General features: G+C 60.7%; 4 protein-coding genes across 4 annotated transcripts; 3 read left to right on the top strand and 1 right to left on the bottom strand.

The window, feature by feature from the left end:
* Nucleotides 1–153: 153 nt before the first annotated feature.
* On the top strand, nucleotides 154–10,754 carry SPRG_13926 (hypothetical protein; the record flags this gene model as incomplete). Its single annotated transcript, XM_012353206.1, has 19 exons — nucleotides 154–273; nucleotides 317–375; nucleotides 423–517; nucleotides 561–1,672; nucleotides 1,732–5,753; nucleotides 5,782–5,883; nucleotides 5,937–6,272; nucleotides 6,322–7,214; nucleotides 7,260–7,765; nucleotides 7,827–8,040; nucleotides 8,090–8,412; nucleotides 8,468–8,728; nucleotides 8,776–8,856; nucleotides 8,983–9,078; nucleotides 9,129–9,242; nucleotides 9,303–9,520; nucleotides 9,544–9,688; nucleotides 9,739–10,284; nucleotides 10,338–10,754. 19 exons carry the CDS (start codon nucleotides 154–156, stop codon nucleotides 10,719–10,721), a joined length of 9,627 nt encoding a protein of 3,208 aa, XP_012208596.1. The 3' UTR covers nucleotides 10,722–10,754.
* A 2,251-nt stretch (nucleotides 10,755–13,005) lies between these two features.
* Nucleotides 13,006–17,813, bottom strand: SPRG_13925 (hypothetical protein). Its single transcript, XM_012353205.1, has 10 exons — nucleotides 17,363–17,813; nucleotides 16,879–17,321; nucleotides 14,596–16,798; nucleotides 14,451–14,549; nucleotides 14,219–14,407; nucleotides 13,964–14,167; nucleotides 13,779–13,919; nucleotides 13,577–13,722; nucleotides 13,406–13,518; nucleotides 13,006–13,350 (listed from the first exon to the last, which is right to left on the bottom strand). Exons 1-10 carry the CDS (start codon nucleotides 17,786–17,788, stop codon nucleotides 13,025–13,027), a joined length of 4,290 nt encoding a protein of 1,429 aa, XP_012208595.1. The 5' UTR covers nucleotides 17,789–17,813; the 3' UTR covers nucleotides 13,006–13,024.
* A 709-nt stretch (nucleotides 17,814–18,522) lies between these two features.
* Nucleotides 18,523–21,676, top strand: SPRG_13924 (hypothetical protein; the record flags this gene model as incomplete). The annotated part of the gene is made up of 8 exons (XM_012353204.1): nucleotides 18,523–18,697; nucleotides 18,749–19,917; nucleotides 19,962–20,050; nucleotides 20,077–20,274; nucleotides 20,324–20,453; nucleotides 20,500–20,754; nucleotides 20,808–21,275; nucleotides 21,332–21,676. The coding sequence occupies exons 1-8, from the start codon at nucleotides 18,559–18,561 to the stop codon at nucleotides 21,674–21,676; spliced, it is 2,793 nt and encodes a 930-aa protein (XP_012208594.1). The 5' UTR covers nucleotides 18,523–18,558.
* A 198-nt stretch (nucleotides 21,677–21,874) lies between these two features.
* Nucleotides 21,875–23,513, top strand: SPRG_13923 (hypothetical protein). Its single transcript, XM_012353203.1, has 8 exons — nucleotides 21,875–22,027; nucleotides 22,070–22,104; nucleotides 22,149–22,450; nucleotides 22,500–22,622; nucleotides 22,668–22,748; nucleotides 22,791–22,878; nucleotides 22,928–23,098; nucleotides 23,147–23,513. The coding sequence occupies exons 1-8, from the start codon at nucleotides 21,906–21,908 to the stop codon at nucleotides 23,362–23,364; spliced, it is 1,140 nt and encodes a 379-aa protein (XP_012208593.1). The 5' UTR covers nucleotides 21,875–21,905; the 3' UTR covers nucleotides 23,365–23,513.
* The last annotated feature ends 527 nt before the right edge of the window (nucleotides 23,514–24,040 follow it).

Below are 24,040 nucleotides of genomic sequence, written 5' to 3'. Positions count from 1 at the left end.
ATGCAGATTATGGCCAATCCGCGCCGGCCAGAATAAAAATGTGCTTAATTTAATGCGATGACCAGTAGCACTTCTGCAAAACGATAGTATTTTATTGGATTGTAATTTAATGCGATCCATTTGGATCTTTTTGAGCTTTCGCAGTCGCCGCCGATGAAGAAGCAGCTCAACAAGCTCTTCGGCGGCCTGCGTAAGCCGACCGACGCCCATGATGGGAAGACTGCGACGTCGCCGCCACCAGCGCCCATGTCCCCGCCGGTCGTCGTCGTCGATGTACATGTCCTCGCGCGATGGCTCGGCGCTCATGCGATGCTAGGCGCGGCTAACCAAGATGACGCCACGCATGAAGGACATTGCGATGGCCTGCAAGCTCATGTAAAGACTCTACTCTGGCTATCCATGCATCCATGTTGCTCATCTAGGATCGCGGCCATGAAGCGTGATGGAACGAGCGCCGACGTCGCCAAGCTGACAACGTCCGTCCACACCGCGACCAAGACGATGCACGAGATGGCCGGTACGACGCCATCCTCGCAACATCGACAGGAAGGGATATGTAGGCGACGGCTGCATCCAACGGTACTTTGCAAGCGACGCAGGCACAGCGTTCTGTGACCAGTCGACCTTTCCCGCGCTCGTCGTCGAGACGCTCGACCGCCTCCGGCTTTTCTTTGTCGTCGAGCATGTAAAGACGCTCGGCGCATTAGAAACCCCGCTGGATCCACAGGTAGATGCTTGCATGGGGATGCTCGGCGCTTGCCTCCTCGCGCTCTGTGGCAACTCACGGGTCATGGAGAGCTACCGCTGCGAGCTGGGAAACCTCCTTCGCCTCGCCGCCGAGATTTACACCCCGTCGTGCTTTGGACTCCGTTCCTATATCTGCAACGCGATTGACGCCGCGACACTCAACGCCGGCGCGGTGTGGTACCTGCACGACTCGCGCGCCATTGAGCGGAGCCTAGCGACCATGCGCCAGCTCACGTACGCGACCGCCGTGACGCCGACGAACGCCGCGACAGCGATCTCGACCATGCACTCGCTCGCGCTCGAGGCCGACGCCCTGCCCCTTGATACGCACTTGGCCGTGAGTCGCGCGCTCGGACTCGTGCAAACATCGGCGCCGGACGCCGTCGAGGAGGTGCGGTCGCCGGAACATACCTTTACGCTCGCCAACCACGACGCGGCCGTGGGACTGAGCGTGCTGATCCGCCTCGTTGTCGCTAGCGCCAAACACGCACTCATCCTCGTCCACGATTTCCACGCGGCGCGCGGCTACGACGTGCTCTGGAGCGTATATCGATCCGCCAACGACAGCGCGGTAGCGCTCTATCGCATGCTCTTGCCCCTCGGCGACGGGCCGGAGAGCGTCCGCAACGAAGCGGCCATCGTCGCCTTGAAAGACCACGTCGTCGAGAAACTCGATGATGAGCAGCGCATTGGCCTCTTTGCGCTTCTGACGTCCGTGTACACGGGCGACGTGGCGACCTTCACACGCCTCGAGCCCCGTCAGCACGTGCTGGCGTCGCTCGTGTCCAAGCTGCCGCAAGTCATGTGGGCGGCCCAGCCAAGCGTCCTACTCGCCGTCGAAGCCGTCGGTGTCGTCGCCGACTTTGGTCTTGTCCGGGACAGCCTCTCGGTGCTATGTGCATTGTGCATGGACGCCTCGACACAGGTCGCTTAGTCTCTCGAAACATCCAGTACCGCGAAACAACACTTATTTGGATGGCGTAGGAGCTCGATACCGTCACCGACCACAGCTTTGCGGTACGCGCGTGCGACACCTTGCGTCGCCTCCTCGATGCCGCACCGACCGAGCATCCACTGCGATCTGCGCTGGTCGAGTTTGGGCTCGTCGATCGCGGGCTTGTCGCCGTGGTTGCCACCACAGCTGACCGCTCGCCCGAAGCACTCGCGCCGGTGCGCCATGTGCTACAAGCATGGGCGGGCCTCGGCGCAGGTCTCTTTATGCGCAACGCAGCGGCGGCAGCGCGCTGGCGAGCGACCGATGCTGCGACGCACCTCGAGAAGCTTCTGCTTGCCCTCGTCCTCGACCGAGAGACTTGCACTGCACTGATATCGATTCCTTGCACGCTGGCTGAGATCGACACGGACGACAATGTCCAGGGGGATGTGGCGCGTGCGTTGGGCTTGTGCCAAACGTACAGCACTGATACGACGCACTTGTCACCTGCCATCACGCTCTTGCGATGTCTTTTGACAGCTCACGTGCGCGTCCAGCGTCTCTTTGTGTGTTGTGTGCGAGGCACCGAAGTACTCCTCGAGCTCCTCTCGAATCTGCCATGCGAAGAAACACACCTCCGCAATGAGCTCCTCAGCATCCTATCGGTGCTCTGGCGCACGACGGACCTCTGCGACTATGCGTCAGCCAACGACTTGTACGCGGTGCTGGCATCCCACCTCGTCCGCTGGATTGACGTTGACGGGGCTGCGCTGTTGGAGCTCGTTTTGGGCCTGGCGTTTGAGATACGTGAGACGGATGTCTGCGTGCACCATGCGGCGGCTGCCTCCGTGCTCTGCAGTCTTCTCACCTCGGTGTCGTCGCCAGCCGAGTGGATCAACGCGTGGTATACGCGCGTGTTGCAACGCTTGCGATCCCCTGAGAAAGCGCAGCTGGTCGCAGCCGGTCTCTTTCGCTGGCTCTTGCCGCTTGTGACCGCGTCGTCTGACTCGGCCCTGTACGTGCCTCTCTTGCGCTGCTTTGCGTACGACGCGATGCCGCTTCCGCAGCTTCGCGACTGCTTGCGGGTCGTGCATGCGTTGCCACCGTCCTTGGGGCTAGGCTTTCTCTACGAGCTCGTCAAAGCGTCGAACGTGCCGCACACGCGGTTTGGACCGAAAGCCCTGACGCACGTTGCGTCCGACAAGGTGTGGCCGACGACGTCGGGCTACTCAATCGCGTGCTGGCTGCAATTCACGCCGCCAACGACCTCCGTCGTCGCAAAGAGCGTCACGACGTCGCTCGCGCTGTGCGAAGGTGTGCTGGACTTCGACGACTGTGGACCGCAATACGCCGTCCTCGTCGGCTCAACGCTGACGTTGTACGCCTCCAAGGACGCGGCCGTCACCGGCGCGAATGATGCAGTGACACTCGACGTTGTCGACGTCGTCACGGACAATTTGGACGACCCGCTTGCGTTTGGGGTCGTGCCCCGGGGTGGCGCCGGTGCGATCCACGCACGGGCCGAGACAGACGCCGACTGGAACATGTGGCTGCGCGCGCTGGCGCAAGTCGCGTCGCCACGCCCGATCGCACCGCTGCTGTCGCTGTACGCGGCCGACCAGCCGCTTTGCTACACCCGCGTCTACTTTGATGGCAGCCTCCGCATCGACGCGGCGTCGTCGACGAAAAAGTCCTCGGTCATCTTCAAGAACGTCGAGATGGGCCTCTTCCTCGGAAGTTGGCACCATATCGTACTCACGCACCGCAAATCCGTCGTCGGTAGCTCGCTTGTGACCTTGTACATTGACGGCGCCGAGGTCACGTCCAAGAAACTCCACTACCCCGCATCGCTCGCGCCCACGGCGCTGCGGGTGACGTTGGGCCACGACCCGCAGTGTCCCAGTGCAACGTCCGGCCACGACCTCTGTTTGGGTCCCGTGTGGCTGCTTGCCGACGTCTTGCCGCCGATCGGCGCGACGGTCATGTTTCTTCAAGGCCCGAGCTTTGGCCACCGCTTCACGGGCAACACAACGGCGTACGGAGCGTTGTACGATTGGACCGAGGCGGTGATGTGCCACTTGCTGCACCGTCTCTCGGGGCGCCGCGTGGACGTGAGTCGGGCTGCCAAGCGCCTCGGACTGCTCAAATGCCTCGCCGCGACCCAGCGCGAGTGGGCACTGCCAGCCCACGACAAGGTGGGCGACGACGACGAGGTCGCACCCATCGAGCTCGGGTTCCGTGCGTTCCTAGAGGCCAACTGCAAGCTCTCGACGCTCGGGCGCGAGCTACTCCACGTTGTGTCGAGCTTCAAGTGGCCCGACGACCTCGTGCTGTACGCGTCGCCGAGTATTGACGTCTTGCCAGAGAGCGTGCTGCCCTTGGACCTGCCACGGCGCCTGCCGAGCCTCGGTGGCCTTCACTCGGTGCTCCTTCCGTGGCTTACCCGAATCACAACCACTGACGAGATGGAGATGGCCCTGCGCGTTCTTGTGCGCTGCCTCAAGGCATCGGCGTCGGTGCTCGCCGCCTTTCTGGAGACGCACGGCCACTATTGGCTCGCGGCCTTTGCGCAGGCGCACAGCGCTCTTCTCGACGACCGCATCCTCCAGACGCTGTGCAAGACCGCGATCTCTGGGTCGCTCAAGCTCGATGCTGCGTGCATGGACGCTGCGTTTACGGCGCGGGCCGACAAGTTTCCGTTCCCGGTAATTGTCAACAGCCACGCGATGGCCCAATTGGTACTGAATCCGGTCGTGCGGGGATCGCTCTCGAGTCCGCTCCAGCACCTCTTGCTCCGTTTGGTCTCGTATCTCTTGCACCCGGCCAACCCCAACGCGCTCTTTAACGCAAGACAACTCCGCCACAGCAGCTTTGTGCACTGGCTTCTCGGGTATCTCGGCGCACTCACGCGCACACCGCAGAGCGTCGAGGCGCCGTCGCTGGTCGAAGCCGTTCTGAGTCTCTTCCGCGCCTTCTTGGTCATGGAAGCGCACATTGACGATGTGATCGCCGTGTCGGATCGACTGCTCATGACGCTCGCCGATCCAAACGGCGGCGCGCTGCGGCGCTGTCTCTTGCGACATATGCTGACCGAGCTCGATGGACCGGGTTCTGTCCTTGGGCGGACACTCGTCGACGCGGTTATGTTTCGCCTCGCATCCGACAAAAAGACGAAAGCCAGTGCCCTTCCGCAATGGTACCTGGTCGGCGCACCCGACAAGCCCATTGTCTTTTCACCCGACGGGCTCGAAGTGGTGCTGATGGAGATTCTGCTTTTGGCGCCGTCGACGCCCAGCGGTATGTCGCCGGACGCACTTTTGGCCGAGCGCGTGCTCATGACGCTCGCCCAAGCGCAACCAGCATTCGGCGCGCACTTGCTCGTGAATACGCACCTCGCTCGGCGCTTGCGGCAAGGTATTTCTCTCCACCGCGAGCACGCATCCGCACTCGTTCCGCTGCTAGCCTTTGTCGCTCTCATTCCGCTACCCCACGTGCACTGCGACGCGGCGAGTATGCGCGACGCGTTTCCAGAGCCATCGCGCTACACGCCTGTGGCCATGGACCGTGTGTGCGTGGACGCCGTCTGGGACCTCGTCGGGTGTCTCTGGTCGAAAAATCAGTCGGACGACGCGTCCGAGCTCACGACGCTCGAGAGTCTGTCGTGGCTCACGGCGCGTCTCGGAGCCGACTCGCTCGTCTTCCAAGCGCTGTGTCGGTCAAGCAGCCTCTTTCTCTCGGTCGTCATGGACTGCATCAAGCGCCTTACGGACGTGCTTTTGCCTGCCGAGACCATTTCGCACATGGCGGCCGTTTGCCTCGAGACCTTTTTATGCAAAGCGCTCCTCGAGCGCGATGACTGGGGCGATCACATGCTCTTTACGCTTTGGCGATGGCGCGACTTGGAGACGGGGCTGGCCGACTGGCTAAGCATGCTACTGCGCATTGTGGAGCGCACGGAAATGCTCACGGCGCACTGTTCGATTGTCGCCATGAAGAACCTCTGCGGCTTGTGTTTGGGCTTGCTGCGAGAGAGCGTGCTACCCTTGGATCTGCCACGTACGCCTGCCGAGCCGTGCGCCTCTGTGTAACGATATGCGTAGCTACGTGACCAAACCGGTCGCGTGGGCACCGGCTTTGACGCTAAGCGTCACAACGTTCCTCCTGCAAGCCCTCGAGCACTGCAACGCGCCAGAGAAAACGCCGTAGCTCTGCGTCCGATATGTGCATGTTTGTGCTATTGTCCTGGTGTTGATAGGATCTTGGGCGCTGAAGTCCAGCAGTACTTTTACTCGCTCCTCGTCTTTGCGACGCAAGGGTTTGTCCTTCAAGGCATCTACACGGCGCACGACTTTGGCGACGACCATTGTCGACTCCTCGAGCACCTCGTGGCCCACAAGGAGCTCTTGCTGCAGCAAACCAAAGGGTCGTGCGTTCTCGTGTACGGAGCTGCGCCGAGCGCGAATGACGCGGTTTCGAGCGGATTTCGACTGCACATGCGGCAGCTAAGCATGCACGGGCACCAAAAGGAGCTGGTCGTTGGCCCCGAGACGGACAAGTCGTTTGCCATGTGCCTTGCCACGGCCCTCTTTCGGTGCGTCCTGTCTTGTGGAACACAAGTGGTTGTATGCTGCGGCCACTAGAATGCTGCTCGATGACAAGGAGGCTGTCACGTGGGTCGCTGTCCAGCTGTGGCAATTCCTGATCACGCAGCGGCCGATGCTGGTGCAAGACTTGCTGGTCGTCGAGCCCAAGACGACGCTCCTTCCGTCCATGTCAACGTCAAGCGCCAAAAAGGAGGGTATCAACTTGTATGTCCGGGGGATGGACCAATTGCTGGCGATTGACGCACCAACGTCACCTGCGTGGCCCGCCTTTGCGGCATGGGTCACGGCGCAGTACCCGATCCTCAACGACGTGCTTCCGGCGCGGACCGACCCCATGTTTGACCTCTTTGTTGACGTGCTTGAAAACGTCTTGGCCGTGCGCAAGAGCTCGGCGACCAAAGTCGAGGTCGCAATTCACATTCCGATCGACCCGACGCTGCCATCGCCGTCGCCTTCGGTTGGCGCTGCAGTGCCAGAACCGAGCTTGATGGCCGCGTCGCGACTGCTCGTCGCGACAAACGATCAGCAGCTGCACCAAGTCGAAGAAAGCATGCGCGAAGCGGCGACGCAGTGGCAGCACATTGCGCCACGGTCCCTCTGGGCAAACGTCGACGGAAGCGCGTCATCGCTCGTCGTGTCGTCGTCGTCCGTGTACCAAGCGTCGTGGATGGGTCCCATGACGCTCGATGGCACTGAAGGCCCTTGTCGCATGCGCCGCCGACTCAAGCCACGCAAGAATGCGCCGATGGACGATACCAACGAACTCAGTCTTAAGCAGGCGGTCGTTCGGACTCACCCGAGCCTCGAGTTTCACGACATGGTCGAAGTCTACCGGCAGCTCCAGTACAAGTCGTCGGAGAGTCCTTGTCATCGTGTGTCGCTCAAGGAGGTCTCTTGCAAATACCAGCAGACGCGCGACCATCTTCACGGTACACTCACATCATCATGCACAGCGCTGCATGCTGGCGTTGTAGAGTTGGGTGTCGACGCCACGCCTCGTATGGTCGCCGAGGCCATCGCCCAGCGCTTCTTCACGCCCGAAGCAGCGCTCGGTATCTCGATGGCCGTACTTGAGGACGTTCAAAGCATCTTGAGCGCCAATGATGAGACGAGTAGTCTACCGAGCACACTGTTTGACATGGCTGACTCGGAGGCGATGCAAACATCCGTTTTGCGCAAGCCCAGCACCAATGACATCCATGACGAAGACGAGCGTGACGACGAGAGGGACGAAAAGCCCGCGCCGGACGTCACGTCGGACGGCTCGGACGACGAAGACGAATGCGACCGACCATCGACCGCGTCCGTCCTGAGCGTCGACTTGGACGATGGCAGCGTGTCGTCGCCGAGGGCTTTGGCGCCCGAGACGCTGGCCGTCGACCGCAACATGTACGGAAGTATTCTGCGCTACTTGCACCGGCACGACCAAGTGCCGCTGCGCTGCTGCAACGCCGGGTACCTTTGCGGCATGGGCAAAGCCGTACGTCTTGCATACTCTCTCTTTGGCGCTCGATCGATGGTGTCGATGGATGCATGTTTAGTTGGGCGTCCTCGTCTTTTGTCGCGAAGCGCTCTACTTTATCGAGGGTTACTCGGCCGTCGACGGGTCCGAGCCCGTCTCGAAGCGCAAGACGCATCTCCAAGTACTCGTGGACCTCACCGACGTGCTCAAAGCCAAGGCGAATGCGCTGCGTATCGTCTGCGACAAGGCCAAAGCGTCCAATGCAACGCTGCGCAAGTGGCGTCTCCCCTACGGTACCATTCCCACGCATACCTCGCACTTGCACAACGCATGTCGTACTAGGTGAGATCAAGCAATTTTACCGCATGAAATACCAACTGCGCCCGATTGGGCTCGAGTTTGTCGACACGAACGGCGGGACGTTTTTTTGCACGTTTGACGCCCGCAGTGACCGCGACGACGTCTTCCACGCGCTCTTTGGCATGCCGATCCACAACAGCATTTACTGGGCGCACGTGCTGCGCCAAGGCCCACTCGGATCGATGAAGCGACTGCGCCGAAGCTTGACCAAGCAGTGGCTCCGCGGCGCCATGTCCAATTTCGAGTACCTCATCGAGCTCAATGCCATGGCCGGTCGAAGCTTCAACGACCTGACGCAGTACCCGGTACCGTCGAGCAAACTCTCGTCGAATGACGCGGATGGAATGCTGGCGATGGTAGGTGTTTCCGTGGGTGCTTGCCGACTATACCTCCGACGTGCTTGACCTCACGGCACCGAGCACGTACCGCGACCTCACCAAACCCATGGGCGCCCTTGGGCCAACGCGTGCGGCGCAGTTCTACGAGCGCTACCAAGCCATGTCGGTTGAAGGTTTCGACGCACCCGCGTTCCACTATGGCACGCACTACTCGTGCTCGGCGTACGTCACATACTACCTTTTGCGCCTCGAGCCGTTTAGTGCCATGGCCAAAGAGCTCCAAGTACCACCGCTTCTAAAGTATCGAGTTTTCAATCCCGCATGCTGTAGGGTGGCGACTTTGACAAGGCCGACCGGCTCTTTCGCAACATTGGTGCGTCGTGGGCGTCGGCGTCGCGTGAAAACCTGCAGGTATAAAGCGACCGTGTGGCGTCGCACTCGAGTCGTCGGGTAGGATGTGCGCGAGCTCATTCCCGAGTTCTTTTTTTGCCTGAATTTCTCGTCAACGCCAACCACTATGCGCTCGGCACGACGCAGAGCGGCACGGTCGTCGACGACGTGTTGCTGCCACCATGGGCACGCAGCGATCCGCGCGAGTTTGTGCGCTTGCACCGCCAAGCTCTCGAGTCGCGCGTACAAGCCTCTGCAGCCGAGCGTTTTGGGATCACCTTTTGCTTTTGTAGTATGTGTCGGAGAACCTGCACCACTGGATCGACCTCATCTTTGGCTGCAAGCAGCGCGGCGATGCGGCCGTCGAGTCGCTGAACGTCTTTATGCACATGACGTACGAAGGCACAGTACGTACAACCTCCTACCAATGGTCTTTGGATGAGAGGCCGACACTTTGAATCGTATAGATTGACTTGGATGCGATCGACGACCCCATTTTACGCGAAGCAACGCTGGCGCAGATTGAAAATTTCGGCCAAACGCCGTCCAAGCTCTTCAACAGCCCGCACCCGCAGCGCAAGGTGCCAACGCTCCATTTGCAGTCGCATTCGAGCCTCATGACCCACGCGCACGACCTCTCGCTCAATGCACCGAGCAGGTGCGAAACGACGAAAGTCGCTAGCTCGTTCTCATTATCGCACCATGTAGCGTCGAGACCTACGTCAAGTGGCACACGCCGCTCGCTCCAGCGCTCGTGTCGATTGGGAAGGAGTACGTCCACCTCAAGAAAGCATCCGCCTCGCACGTGCTACAGAACGAAGCGATCGGCGATGTCAAGTTGTGCGCCGACAAGGTACTCTACGTCTCGCCGTGCTGGCACTCGTTAATGGAACGGGTTGCTAGTTGGTGTGCCGAGGTCTGGGCAGCGTGCTCGTGCCACCGCGCCTCAAAAAGTGCATTGACTATGGCAAGCACGGCCACTTGGTCTTACGGGCGCTGCCAAAAGCCAAGCCGCTGCTCGTCCTTGAAGACGTGCACCTTGGCGCGATCCGGTGCGCAGTCTTTGCCGACGATGGCTTGACGCTTGTGAGCGGCGGGGACGACGGCGTCGTCAACGTCATCGAGTGCGTCAAGCTCCATGGCCAGCGCCACTTTTCGCACAAGGGCAAGTTAGCGGGCCATGATGCGCCAGTTCTCTCTGTGGCGATCAACAAGGCGTTCAACCTCGTACTCTCTGGGTCGGCCGACCTCACGGCGATCGTATGGGACCTCCGCAGCCAGGCGTATCTGCGTGAGCTCTGCGGCCATATGACGCCGCTTCTGCACGTCGGTATCAACGGCGCCAACGGAAACCTCATGACGGCGTCGTCGACCGAGCTCCGTGTCTGGAGCCTCAATGGCGACCTCCTCGCCTGCGCCGTGCTGCCAGCACTCGGTCTCCACCCCATCGTACGCATCCTGCCGTTCCATACGAGGGCGCTTATATCGTATGCGATGGCTAGACGGCGGCCGTCTCGTCGCGCTGTGATGTATGGCAGAACGGCGTCGTCGTCGTGACGGGCCATGCGAACGGGACGCTGACGTGCTGGGGCCTCCAGTTCCCGTCCGATGTCGAGACGGACCAGCTGCAGACGAGCAAGAAGGAGGAGCCCGTCGCACCTGCGTCGGTACTGTCACCGCGCCAGAGAAAGCCGGTGGCCGTGGCTGGCGAAGACAAGATCGTGCCATCTTGCCGCCTCTACGTCATGAAGCTCCTGCTCGAGCACCGCGCGGCCGTGACGGCGATCGCGCTCACGGCGGACCAGCGCCAGGTCGTGACGGGTGACGCCGACGGCGTCTGCATCCGGTGGCACGACGATAGCCTCGGCGCGACGCCCTTCTCGTAGCATCTCGTACTACTAGCATCGATCGATCGACCATCTTGTCATCTTGATTTCCCATGTGGTATTGGTGGAAGCAGATCGTTGCTGCCCGTTGCCAGCAAGCGCGCTTTGATTGGCCAAAATACAAGCATGACGCCGTTTTGATTGGTCCGTGGGTCCAACCAGCGTCATTTTCGAATTTGCCCCCGACAGCCGAGATGGAAGAGAGACTGAGCTGCGTGGCGTGGGCGCTCCTCGAGGGGTACCCATGGTGGCCTGTGTACGTCTGCGACCCGAAGAAGTTGCGGCCCAAGCTCTTCAACCTCGGTAGATGATACTTCCATGGACGCTATCGACTCATGAACCTCATGGTGTAGGGTCGTCGCATCAGAGCATTGCCCGGCAGGCGCGCTGCTTCCCCAACGATTTTCGCATCGTCTACTTCTTTGGCTCCTACGAATTGTACGAAGGCGATGACGAATATGGGTATGATCGAGCTCATGGCATCGACTCTTGTAGCGGCAAGATGAAGACGAAGCTCGTCCGGCGCTGGGACGGCCCGGACAAGGAGAACTTTTTGCAGGGTCATCCCAAGGCGCTTTCGTCAAAGAAGGGCGTTTCCGAGCAGCTCAAGGCCGCGATTGAGGAAGCCGAGGTACAAACATCCGCAAACGATGCGCTAGGTACCATGGGACGATAGGAGTACTTGGCTACGGACGAGAGCACGCGCCTCCTTCCGCACATGGTGCCCTCGGACATGGACCCAAGCCTTGAGCCGCCGCCGACGCCGGAGCATGTGTCAGAAGCCGAAGACGACGAGGACGAGGACGAGGAAGGCGATGATGCTGTCGACGTACCCGAGGCCGACGACGACGACATTAGCGAAGATGACAAGATGCTCAAGCAACCCAAAAAATCCAAAAAAGTCCAACGCCGATGCCAAGGCGAAGAAGGAGACCAAGGCGAAGAAGGAGACCAAGTCGAAGAAGGAGACCAAGTCGAAGAAGGAGCCCAAGGAAAAGAAGGAGTCCAAGCCCAAAAAGGAAAGCAAGCCCAAGGAGGAAAGCAAGCCCAAAAAGGAAAGCAAGCCCAAAGAGGACACCAAGCCCAAAGAGGACACCAAGACAGACGCCGAGGTTGTCGAGACAAAGACCACGACCGAGGTCCAGCCCGAGGCCACGACCGCGTCGCCGCTGAAGCGTAAGGCGTCCAACAGCTCGGAGACCGAGGTCGCCCCGAAGAAGCCCAAGGTCGACGACAGCGGCTTGGAAGCCAAGATCGACGCGGGCATTCGCCATATTCTCATGTCCATGAGCCTCGACGAGCTCACGACGCGCAAGGTGCGCACGATGCTCGAAGAGCAGTTTGGCATGAGCCTCAAAGAGCACAAAATTCTGATTCGCGACGTGATCAACCAAATGATCGCCGAGGTCGACGATCGTGTTGACGCGCCCGATGCGACGATGGATGGGTCGCCCGCCGAGCCCGTGCAAAGTGCTGAACCCGTGCAAATTGTCGAGCCCGTGCAACGAACCGAGCCTGTGCCGGCCGTCGAGCCCGCCAAGGTCGTTGTTGCTCCGACCCCGGTACGGACGACGCCAGTCGTTACCGAGGCGCCCAAAGCGTCTACCAAGGCTTCTGGACTCTCCAAAGACGCTGTGAAGAAGCTCAAGGTCATCCTCGACGACGCAAGCACGTCGAATGAGATGATGTTGGAAACCCTTACGAAGCTGTCGGCGGTGCGTACTCTCTTTCTCCCTCCGAGCAGTGGCATAATACACGTCGTGTGTAGGACCTCTTGGAAGCAGACGTCTTGCGCGCGACGGGCATTCCCAAGACCGTCGCTCTTCTCCGCTCGCATTCGTACGATACCGTGCGATACTTGCAGCAACCTCACCACCTCCTGGCATGGACGTAGGAACGAAAAGGTTGCGAGCCTCGCCAAGTCGATCCGCGATCGATGGAAGAAGGCGTATTCGAGTGGAGAGAACAGCAGCGCGTCGACCAACCCGAGCGTGGCCAAGCTCGCCAAGATGGCCAAGACACTGGAGCGGTCGTCGAACAACGACGACATCCTCTCGCATCTCAAGACCCTCAGTACCATGACGTTGTCGCGAAACGAGCTCGTTGAGTCCAAGATTGGGTTTGCGCTCCGCAAGCTGCGGCAGTCCGAGTACGCCTCCCGCGCCCTGGAACATGGTCTTCTTACATCACGTGCATAGGCATGCGACGATCAAGAAGCTCGCCACGGATCTCCGAAACAAGTGGAAGAAGGAGCTGAGCGCCGAGTCATAGACGCGCTCTTAATGCAACAATCCAGGGTCGTGTTAAAAGCACTTTGCGTGTAGCACGGCCGCGCCGTTGACGTCAAACTCGTCGCATGTGATCCAGGACCGGTCTTTGAGCGAGCTCGCATACATGCACGTGCCAGCAAACGTCGCGCAGTCGTCTTTCCCGACCACATCGACCGCAATCAGCGACTCGAACGGACAGATTTTCTGGATCTCTTGGTGCACGCGCGCCTTGAAGCCCGGGAGTTGGCAGGCGCCGCCCGTGCACACGACGTTGGCCAAGAGTTCGTGGTGTAGCTGGCTGTCGCACTCGGCAAAAGCTTTTGCAAGCGCGTCGTGGAGTGCCATCTCGCCCGCATTGTCTATGCATCGCCGTCGTACATAATCATCCGCACGTCATCGAGAGCTGTCGCCTACCAGGGTTGAGCTTGGGTTGCCAGAGGAGCTCGGGTGCGATGAAGCGCTCGACATCACACTGCAGCTCGAGCGTCGACCCCGACGGTAGTCGGTACGCATACACTGCATGCAACCTACACCCATCGAGCCATATTCATCGCCTCGTTTCAGCAACTCTCTCGGTAGCGTTACGGGTGCGCCGCTGTGTTTTTGTGGGGCACGGCTTTTTGCCACACGGGTTGCGACTCGGTCGGCAGCACTTGGACATGCGCGCGTTCAAAGCGGCCGTGCTTCTCGGCCATCGCCTCAAAGTCCTTGGCGACCATGCCTTTGGTTTCCTATTCGGCAACATGTTGCGCTCGGATATCGAGTTGCCGCGATGACGACGACGTACGAGCATCGCGCGCGCGATCTTTTGCTGGAGCCGCAAAGGAATCTTGTGGTACTCGTCGCTCTCTTGGGAGAGCAGCATCGAGACCATAAAGTTCACGAGCGCGTCGCCTCCCATGGACGTCACGACAACCGCATGGTCCAGCTACCAAGCAGGATCGACATGAGACGATCCTACATCGGACGTACAATCATGTCTTCGTAGATGGGCACAATATACGTGGCGTCGGCGCCAACGTCGAGGACAAGGCCCGTGCTCTTCCCGCGGGCTCGCAAGCTCATAAGCGCATCGGTGGCCAAAAGAGCGCCTTTGACCGCGCACTTTTCAAAGAGCACGTCGGCAAGCGACTCGCGCGACGCCTTGGCGAGCTGCGGCTTGTGCGTCACAATGACCTAAACCGACACCGAAATCAAATCATCCACGATGCACAAGGTGTCAGGTACGTTGTAGGACGAGATGACGTCATCAATGCCGAGGCCGGTAAAGACTTGGTGGAGAAGACCTTCGAGGTACTCGGTCGACGTGACGTGGCCGTTCTGGAAGACGCGTTCTTGCTTGAGAATGCAACGCAGCGCCGGATCCGGGTGCTCGTACAAAAACGTCACTGCGTCTCGCCCAAGAAAGTACCCATTCTAGCGTCATATTCCGAGATACCGAGAAGGATGCACCACCGACCTCGTAGCCAATGCGAACCGAGCCCGCCCCAATGTACGACGACCCTTGCAGAACACGGTGAAGCTCGGCGGCACCTCCTTGCGGCACGGCCACCAGCGTCTATCGCGTCCGGTATGTTGAAACTCAAAGACGTGATGCGACGTACCGGGAGCTTCAACGTTGGCACATACGAGGCTGTATCGGCATGGAGCAAGCCCGCGTGGAGCTCGAAGGACCCAAAATGCACCACCACGACACCTTTCCCGATGATGGGTCGTGGTACCGCAGGCACGACGACCGCACTCGGCTGCGTCTTCGTCGAGAGCTGGGCCTCAAGTGCGGCGATGGTCTTCTTGGCGGCTAGCAATTCCGCCCCGAGCTGCTCGTGCGATGCTTCAAGCGTCGTTAACTGCCGCGTCTTGGCAGCCTCGAGGGCCTTGAGCTCTCGCTGGGACTCTTGCAGCACTTGGAGCTGCAAATCGTGCGCCGCCGTGGTTTCGTCCTGCTGACGGCGCATGGCATCGACGATCTTTTCGGGTGCATTTGCCTCCAAACGCGTTTCAAGTTCGCGAATGGTGGCCTCGAGTGCCTCCGTGCGTGCGACGTGCGCCGACTCGACCTCAGTTTCGGCGTCATGCGCGCGCGCTTCCAGCTCGTCCACTTGGTATCGGGCTTCGTCCAGCGCGTCTTTTGTCTCTTGGTGCGCGGCTAGCAGCTCGGCCTCATTTGCATCCCGGGCTGCGAGTTGTGTTTGGAGTGCTTCGATCTGTACCGTGAACGACTCGACCACGGCAGCGTGCGACGCGGCGTCGGCCTCGTAGTTGCTGTGCGTCGCTTGCAATGCGTGGGCCGCCTCGACGTGGCCTTGCAGTTGTGCTTGCAGTGCTGCCATCGATGCCTTGAGGTCTGCGACCTCGGCTTCGTGCGCCAGCGCATTCTGGCGTATGTCGGATGTGAGCACATCAATCTGCGACAGGTGGCGCGTCGCCTCGGCCTCTGCGGCTGCACAAGACGCGTCCAGCGACTGCGTCCGGGCTTGTTCTGTTTCGTAGTCGACTTGTAACGCACGCTTCTGCGCCTCGATCTCAGCGATCTGGGCCACGTACGACTCGGTGACGGCTGCGTGGGTCGCAGCCTGCTTTGCCAGCTCGTCTCGCGCAGTGTTTGTCGCTGCGATGGCCGCTTCGAGCTCCTCAATGCGCCGGGTAAGCGCTGCATTGGCCGCATCGCGTTCTTCAAGCTCTGCGAGCCAGTCGGCCTCCTGCGAGCCATGGTCGCTCGAGAGACTTTGGAGCGACGCCGCCTTCTCGACAAGCTCGGTCTGTAGCGCAATGAGGTCGCTTTCGGCCTGCTTGCGCGCAGCCACGGCGTGCTCGGCCGTCGAGACCGCCACCGCAAGCTCGTCCGTGAGTTCGCGCACCTGGACTTCGTACGCGGCCTCAACTGCTTCGTTGCGCCGGTCTGCGTCCTTGGTGGTTGCCTCCAAACGCGCCGTCCACTCGGCGTCGGCGTCGCGCTGCAAACGCGTTGCGTCGGACTCCAGCGCCCGGATGCGCTCGTCGCGCTGCGCAATGGTGGCCGTGAGCTGCGCATGCAGCCTCGCCCCGTGGTCCTTCTCGACTTGGATCTCATCGAGCTGACTCTGGAGCAACGCAACGCGCGCGTCCGTGGTTGCCGTGTCGCGACTCAATTCCGCCTTTTCGTCTCGCACGCGCGTCAGCATGGCCTCGATATCCCGGAGCTGCTCGACGTACGATTCGATCTCGCCATGGAGCCGCGCGATTTCCATGTCGTGCGTCAGACACGAGTGCGTCGCCACGTCGCGGTCTTCGAGCGCGTGCACCGCGTGTTCGAGCTGTTGCCGGAGCTGGCGCACGGTCGCGTCGTCGGCCGGCATGGCTGGCATCGCTTGCACCAGCGCCGCGTGTTCGATGATCTGTGCTTCGAGACGGGCAATCTTTTCGTGCTCGTGGGCTAATTTCGCATCGTACTCGGCGACGAGCGCCGCGCGGTCACTTGCCGCGGCGGCCATTTGCCGCTGGACGTCCTCCGAGACCTCGGCGCGCAGCTGAAGCGTCGCCAGCGTCTCTTCCATCTCGGCCATGCGACTGGTTTTGTGGCTCCACTCGGCCTGCGCCGCTTCAAACGCGTTCACTTGGAGCTGGAGGGCGCCGCAGATACGGTTGAGATGCTCCAGATCCTTATCGCGGCCTCGTTTCTCCAGCTCGAGCGTTGCGACATGCGCGGTGAGGTCGACGACGCGCTGCTCCGTCGCCGCCATGGACTCGTGCTTGGCCTCGGTGGAGGCAACCACCTGCTTCTTGATCTCGGTCAAGGCCATCTTGTGCTCGAGGAGCTCGGTCTCGAGGCTTCGCGCTGCCGCTGGAAGGTGAGCGCGGCGTCGGCGTGCGCCTCGCATTTCTGCTTGGCCGTTGCGAGTGCCGCCGACATCTTGTCCATATTGGTCTGGAGCACGTCTCGGTCCATGAGTGCGTCGTGGCGCTCGGCCTCGAGGCGCGCGAGGTCCTCGGCGGTCGCGGCGGCCGCGTCTTGGAGCGACGCGATCGTCCGCATCGCGACAGCGAGGTCCAGCGCCTCGTCGACCGACATGGGGTCGTGCAGATGATCGGGCGAAGCGGCTGGCGCAGCACGCGGAACGACCAACGTGCGATGGAATGCGTCATGCTCGTCGACGGGTGGCGGCGGCGTCTTGCACTCGGGGTTATTGTTGCCGACGGGATCGATCAACACGTCGGGCTCCTTGGTCGGCGGCGCGCGAAGCATTGGGTCTCGTGAGGTCTCTGCAGCGCGCGGTGTGCGCTTGACGACCGTCGTCGTCGTCGTCGCAAGCTTGAATGCGGTCGGTATCTTGGGCGCTTGGCGTGGCGTCGGCTACCATCGGTTGAAGACATAAAAGAAGAGCATGTACGTACGGCTTTTTTGGGCGGCGAGACAGAGCTTGGCTCGGCCGGGTGCAGCAGCGTCCCTTCCTTGTACCCACGACTCACGGTCTGCCGCATGTAGCTCGGGACGTTGGCCATCGTAGTTGGCGGCGACCGCATCTTGCGCTCGTCGGCGATCGTCGACGACGCTCGCTTGAGCGGTTTCTTGGGCGATGGCACCGCGCGCTTGGTCACCTTTTGCGAGGCCAAGGCGCTCGCGACCTGGGTCGGCGTCGATGGTATCGCGATCGAGAGTGGCGCCGGCGGCGGGCGCACGCGGAACTCCTCCTTCTTGGCGCCGGCGCGCCGGACGGGGAAGTCGACCGTCTTCTTCTTCTCGGCCTTGGGGTCCTTCTTGACCTTGCTGCTGCTGCTGCTCGTCGAGCGCAGGTACGAAGGGATACCCGACGATGCCATGGCCAAGATCGACGGTGGTTGCGTTCACTGCGGTTATGGATCTCGGTATCCTCCGGATACACGTATCCGGACGACCACCTGCCGCTCGCGTTCTGGCGCCAAAACTCGAGTTGAAGCCAGCTCCCACCACCAGAGTACTGTATTACCAAGTAGGTACCGGTACCTTCTGCCTCGTGTATACCGATCGACTAGTCTATCGACTAAAACTAACGTCGTCGACCGACGCGTTCAAGGACCGCCTTGGCAAGTGAGGTAGCCTCGTCGGCACGCTAGCAATTCGCTCGCCAACGACGACCGGCAGGTATCTTCAAGGTGACATGCACCTGTCTATATGGTCGCATGTCCTTGCATGGAAGCGACAACGAAGAAGCTTTGGCGATGGGCTGCGACGGGATTCTCGCCGTCGCTTCGCAGGTCAAGAACCGCTCATGCAGATTAACGGACGCAAGATCCAATTCGTTGGTTGTCGCATAGTACACGTCGCCGAGAGAGATGGTGTTGGTAGTTAGTACATCTATCGACTGACTTGGGACTTGGGTTCGGATGGTGGTGGTGGAGGTGGCAGTTAAAGCCATGGACGGGCGCCAGTTCCTCGACTGTCTCGCACTGAATAGTACCTCGCGGTGAAACCTCTGAGAATGCATATTTGCGTCGCCGCGCTGGGGAAAGATATTCGAACGGTTGGGTATGTGTTGTGAGAGGGATTGGAGGCGCCGGGTTTGAAAATTCCATTTCCGCGGTACGATCGGTGGCGACGACGGAGCAGCAGCATGGAGGCCTCGGACCCGCGCGGAGACCTGCTCCTCATCCGCGAAGGAGAGATGGAGCGCGAGCGGCTCCAGAAGGAAGCGTTCAACATGAAGCTCCGAATCAACTTTCTCGAGGAGCAGCTCCTCAAGTACAAGGAAGGTAAGGCTGCCTGTCGTAGGATGCCATGGCGCATGACGATGCTGCGTGTAGGTACGGCCTTTGAAGATGAAGATTTCGAGTCCGAGAACATGCACCTCCGAACGGTCATTGAGGAGAAGGTGCAGGAGCTCGAGCGAAGGAACTTCCTCCTCGTGCGGGCGCGCGACGCGATCGAAGTGCTGCGCGTCGACTTGGAGACGGCCAAGGAGAACAATCGACTCAGCGCGTCGGCAAACCACAGCCAGCTCGAAGAGTCGACGCAAGAGGCGCTGCGACTCGAACAGGACGTGGCGCGCCTCGAGGACGAGCTACAAGCGGCCTACGCGGACCTCGACGCGCTACGGCAAACGAACGAAGACCTCATGCGACGTTTCAACGATCTCGAGCTCGAACACACGGAGAAGCTCCGCATCGTGCAGCGCCTCGAGTCGGAGAAGGAGCGCACGAGCGAGTCGGCGACGTGGGAAGTTCAACGTGCCAAGAACGAACTCAAGCTTGCCCACGAGGCCCAGCTCAACAGCGAGAAGGAGCAATGGCACAAAGAGCGTAAGCAAATTGTACAGAACTGGGAGCAGAAGGTGCGGGAGAAGGAGGCAGACCTGGATCGAGCCAAGGCAACCATCGGTGACCGCGACGACACCATCAAGACCCTTCAGCAAGGCAAGATGGAGCTCGAGCTGGCCCTCGAGAGGACGACCAAGCAGCGTGAGGCAGACAAGGCCGATATTCTCGAGCTGCAGCAGCGCTTGCAACGCGCGACGTCCGAGAGCGACGACAGCTACGCGCTCCGGCGGCAGTGCGACCAGTTTGAAGCCGACGTCGCGAGCCTTAAGAAGCAGCTCGACGACCAAACTCGCCGCGCCAAGGACGACGAGATGCGTCTCAACGACGAAATTGAGCGCCTCCGTGGGCAGAAGCAGCAGATGCTCGACGAAATGAGCGTCCAGACGGACAAGGTGCGCTGGGAAACGCTCAAGAAGCTCGAAGTCGTCGAAGCGACGAACGTGACGCTGACCAGCGATGTGCAGCGTGCGACCGCCGAGATCCAGAAGCTGCAAGAAGCCCTCTTCAAGGCCCACGCGAGTGCCACCGAGTGGGAGGCTCGCGCCTCGTCGACGGCGTCCGAGTGGCAGGCCAAGGTCCAAGGCCTCCAGCAAGTCCAGTCTGAAGGTGCGGTCCTCGAGCGCGAGCAAGCCAAAATGCAAGAGCGTCTCTCGCTGGTAAACTTACGCTGTCGTCGATTTTGTTTGAAACGCGAGAGTAGGTCCAAGCCGAACTCACCGCCGCAAAAGATGCCGATCGGCAGCTCCGCGGCTCGTTCCAACTGGCACTTGCCGACATTGCCAAAACGAAGTGCTTCTGAAAGAGCGCGAGAAGAGTCTGGAGGCTGCGATCCAAGAAAAGCGGGCACTCGAGGCCTCCCTGAGCCAGGAAAGTGCCAAGAACAAGCAGCAGCGACAACTTCTCAAAGCTCGCATCCAAGCGCTCGAGGCCGAGCGCAGCCAGATCCACCTTCAGTCCAAGGACGAGGCGCAGTCGCTTGCCGTGCAGCTCGGCCACATGCATGGGCTCAAAGAGTATGCATTTCCTGGTGTAATGCACGTGTCTGATTATCTGCTGTCATAGGCACTTTACGACAAAGAGCTACGAGATGGAAGCGGCGTGGCAGCTCAAGTCGGGGCAGTACCAAGCGCGCATCGACATGCTCCAAGACCGCCTTGGCGCAGCCACCGAGAAGCTTGCCCAGCTCCAAGCCGTACGTGCATGCATAGTAGGATATTGTCATCAAGCTCGTGTCGTAGATGCGTGAGGGGTCGCAGCAACAGCGCTTTGACCAGCTCAAGTACGAGGCAATGCAAGCCAAGATGCAGTGGGAGCAAGAGCTGCTCCAGGCGCGCAAGGCGATCCGTGACGAGTCGGACCGCGCGGCTAAGTATGAGCGCGACGCCCGTGACGCACAGACCCAACTTCAGCGCGTCGAGCTTGAGTTTCAGCAAAAGTTTGCGCGCCTCGAGATCGAGTACCAGCGAGTCTTACGTGACGTGGCCTCGCTGCAAGTACGCGCTCTTCTGTCGTGTTGATGTGGATGACATGGTGTGTCTGTGTCTAGAATGTGCAGAGCAAGACACAGCCCGAGTTGCACCGAAAAGACGAACACATTAGGCTGCTAAAGGAAGAAGCTGACCAATCGAAGCGCGTCCAAGCCGACCTCACGACGCAGCTGCGCAGCGCGATCCAGGAACACGCACAGTACCGGAGTCGTATGGACGAGCTGCAAAAGACCATTGGTCGGCTGCAAGAGAAGGAGCGCACGACCGAGCAGCTCGTGTGGCAGCAGTGCCAGCGCAACGAAGCGCTCTTGGAGAAGGCTCTGCCCACCAACCCGACGATTGAGCCGCTCGAGAACCTCGTGCGCAAGACGCGGGAGCTCGTCGAGCACACGCGGCGCTTCCAGGAAAAGTACGCGACCGCGTGGCCGAATGTCCTCTCGGGGGCGCAAGCTATGTCGGGCCCGATGGAGCACGACTGCGGCCGGCTCCTCCGCGCCAACAACATGCTCTGTCACAAACTCGCTCAAGTACGTCGATCTTGATATGCAGTATCCGACGAGTATTCACGCTCTGTGTTGCGTAGGCGGTGGCCGAGTGGAAGCGCGGCCAGAGCCAGCAGCCACTAAACGACGCGACGCCGGCATTGGCCCCCGCTGCGACGGCATCGCCGTTGACACCGCCTCCGAGCAGCGCCAGCAGGCAGCGGGCGTCCTTGAGCCAAGCCGAGCTCGAAGCGCTCGTCCACACGCTGCACGAGTCCAAGGCCAAGCACGGCGTGACGCCGCTCTCGGTCGTCCCCGGCACAGCGCGCATCCTCGACGCGTACCAGTCGTCCAACTCGGTGCTCGCGCGGCTCAATAAGGAGCTGCTCAAGGTGCACAACACCATCGAGGGCTACGCGCGACCACCCCCTGCGCCGCTGCGATAGACGCCTGCCTCTTAATATAAGCGCCGATCGCACCCTCCTCTGCACACACCATTCCTTGGCCGATGGTCTTTGCATCTGGACACGCCAGGAGGAAGGGTAGAGTACATGGGTAGAGTACGCGATGCTGGAAGAGCTGCTGGAAGTGCATTATTGATGGACACCAGGAATGGCGTGTTTTTAGCCTCGAAAGCCGGTTAGCGTTCGGTTGTGGTCGTCGGACGTCGGGCGCATGAAGCTGCCGGTGCTCTTTGCCTGCGTCTGCGGCGCCGTCGTCGCATATACGCTCAAGCGGCAGCACATCCGCAAGCTCAACTGGAAGCGGCGCATCGCGCTCAAGAAGATTTCGCCCAAGTACGTCGCCGCATCCTCCTGCGTAGTACTCATGCCACGTAGCTCGGACATGGGGCAGTCGTTTGGCCTCGACATTGGTACGCTGCTTGGACACGCGCAGGATGACAGCACTGGTGTACAGGTGGCACGCTCTCCAAGATTGTGTACTTTGAGCAGGCGCCGGGCCAAAACAGTCGGCCGCGGGCCAACTCGCACGTGCTCGCAGCGCAGGAGGTCTCTCGCTTCGTCAAGTCGAGCGACAGCTACGGCAGCTCGGGCGTCCGGGACACGCGCTTGAGCATCACGTCCGAGACGCTCGGCGGCACGCTGCATTTCATGCACTTTGAGACGCGCAAGATGGAGGGCGCGGTCATGCAAGTCGCCAACCACAGCTTGGGCCAGTCGCTCCGCGTCGTCTCGTGCACGGGCGGTGGCGCCCACAAGGTAGTCGTACCGTCGTATTCCTCATGGAGCTCAGGGTCCATCCATGCAGTACGCCGAGATGATCCACATGCTTGCAGGCATTGAAGTGCGCAAGAAGGACGAGATTGCCTGCCTCGTGCGCGGCCTCAACTTTCTGCTCAACGTCTTTCCCAACGAAGTGTTCACGTTTGTGGTATTCTATCAATGTATCAAGATGCGATGAGAAAGCGCCCGCTAGAACGTCGACTTCAGCTCGCTCTCGGCGACGCGCGTGAGCCTCGTGCGTGACAACAAGGACGAAGACATTTTTCCCTACATCGTACGTCAACCTGTCTTTCGGTGGTCACCAAGGTGCTTGTAGCTTGTCAGCATTGGGTCGGGCGTGAGTGTGCTGCACGTGACGGGCCCCAACACGTTTACCCGTGTCAGCGGTAGCTCGATTGGCGGCGGTATGTTGTGGAATATTGTCTGTCTCGAGACATGGGTGGGATGCTATAGGGACGTACTGGGGCCTCTGCCGCATGCTCTTTGAGTGCAATACGTACGACGAGGCGCTTGACTTGGCCGTGCACGGGCGCAACGCGTCGGTCGACATGAGCGTCGGCGACATTTACGGCGGCGCGTACGAGAAATTCAACCTCCCGGCCACGACGGTCGCGAGCAGCTTTGGTAGGCTGTTTGAACGTGGATTTAAACGTTGGCTATCTATCTGGATAGGCAAGATGATCTCGGTCGATCGGAGCAGTGTCTCGGACGCCGACATTGCGCGGTCGCTCCTCGTGATGACGACGCAGAACATTGGGCTCATCGCGTACCTCAACGCGTGCATCCATGGCACGAAGCGCATCTTTTTGTGGGAAATTTCCTCCGGCACAACAAGATCTCGTGCCGGACGCTCGCGTACGCCATCGACTTTTGGTCCAAAGGCGAGATGAAGGCGCACTTTTGTCGCCACGAAGGGTACCTCGGCGCGCTCGGCGCCTTCTTGAGCCAAGCCCACGACATGCCGTGCAACCCAGTGTAAGGTACCATAGTCGAGGTAGTTAGAGTGCTCAACAATAGTAGTACAATGTACTTGGAGGGACCAACACTTGATGTATTATCGATACTACGATACAGAGACAACGACCGCGCAGCTTAGTTGCGGCGAAGGTGGAGCGAGGCGCCGGGACCGTACGGAGGAGGCGTCGTCGGGTCCGAGCACGGCGTCGGGTTAGGACCCGGTTTCGGGCCTGGCTGCGGGCCGGGTTGAGGACCAGGCTGAGGACCAGGCTGCGGGCTGGGTTGAGGACCAGGCTGCGGGCCGGGTTGAGGACCAGGCTGAGGACCAGGTTGAGGACCAGGCTGCGGGCCGGGTTGAGGACCAGGCTGAGGACCAGGCTGCGGGCCGGGCTGCGGACCAGGCTGAGGTCCAGGTTGAGGACCAGGCTGCGGGCCGGGTTGAGGACCAGGCTGCGGGCCGGGTTGAGGACCAGGCTGCGGGCCGGGTTGAGGACCAGGCTGCGGGCCGGGCTGCGGACCAGGCTGAGGACCAGGTTGAGGACCAGGCTGCGGGCCGGGTTGAGGACCAGGCTGAGACCAGGCTGCGGGCCGGGCTGCGGACCAGGCTGA

Source organism: Saprolegnia parasitica (genome assembly GCF_000151545.1).
Source record: "Saprolegnia parasitica CBS 223.65 unplaced genomic scaffold supercont2.117, whole genome shotgun sequence".
NCBI lineage: Eukaryota > Oomycota > Saprolegniomycetes > Saprolegniales > Saprolegniaceae > Saprolegnia > Saprolegnia parasitica.
The sequence above is the reverse complement of the archived record's forward strand: the minus strand, read 5'-3'. Positions and strand labels throughout refer to the sequence as shown.

What these genes read in the sequence shown, in the direction of transcription:
- SPRG_13925 (XM_012353205.1), bottom strand. Translation starts at nt 17,788, where the DNA reads ATGGCATCGTCGGGTATCCCTTCGTACCTGCGCTCGACGAGCAGCAGC. An exon ending in TCTCGCCGCCCAAAAAAGCC is followed by an intron (nt 17,322 to 17,362) that starts GTACGTACATGC and finishes AACCGATGGTAG; the next exon opens with CCGACGCCACGCCAAGCGCC. An exon ending in CCATCTACGAAGACATGATT is followed by an intron (nt 13,920 to 13,963) that starts GTACGTCCGATG and finishes CCTGCTTGGTAG; the next exon opens with CTGGACCATGCGGTTGTCGT.
- SPRG_13923 (XM_012353203.1), top strand. Translation starts at nt 21,906, where the DNA reads ATGAAGCTGCCGGTGCTCTTTGCCTGCGTCTGCGGCGCCGTCGTCGCA. An exon ending in CGGGCGGTGGCGCCCACAAG is followed by an intron (nt 22,451 to 22,499) that starts GTAGTCGTACCG and finishes CCATCCATGCAG; the next exon opens with TACGCCGAGATGATCCACAT. An exon ending in GACGGTCGCGAGCAGCTTTG is followed by an intron (nt 23,099 to 23,146) that starts GTAGGCTGTTTG and finishes CTATCTGGATAG; the next exon opens with GCAAGATGATCTCGGTCGAT.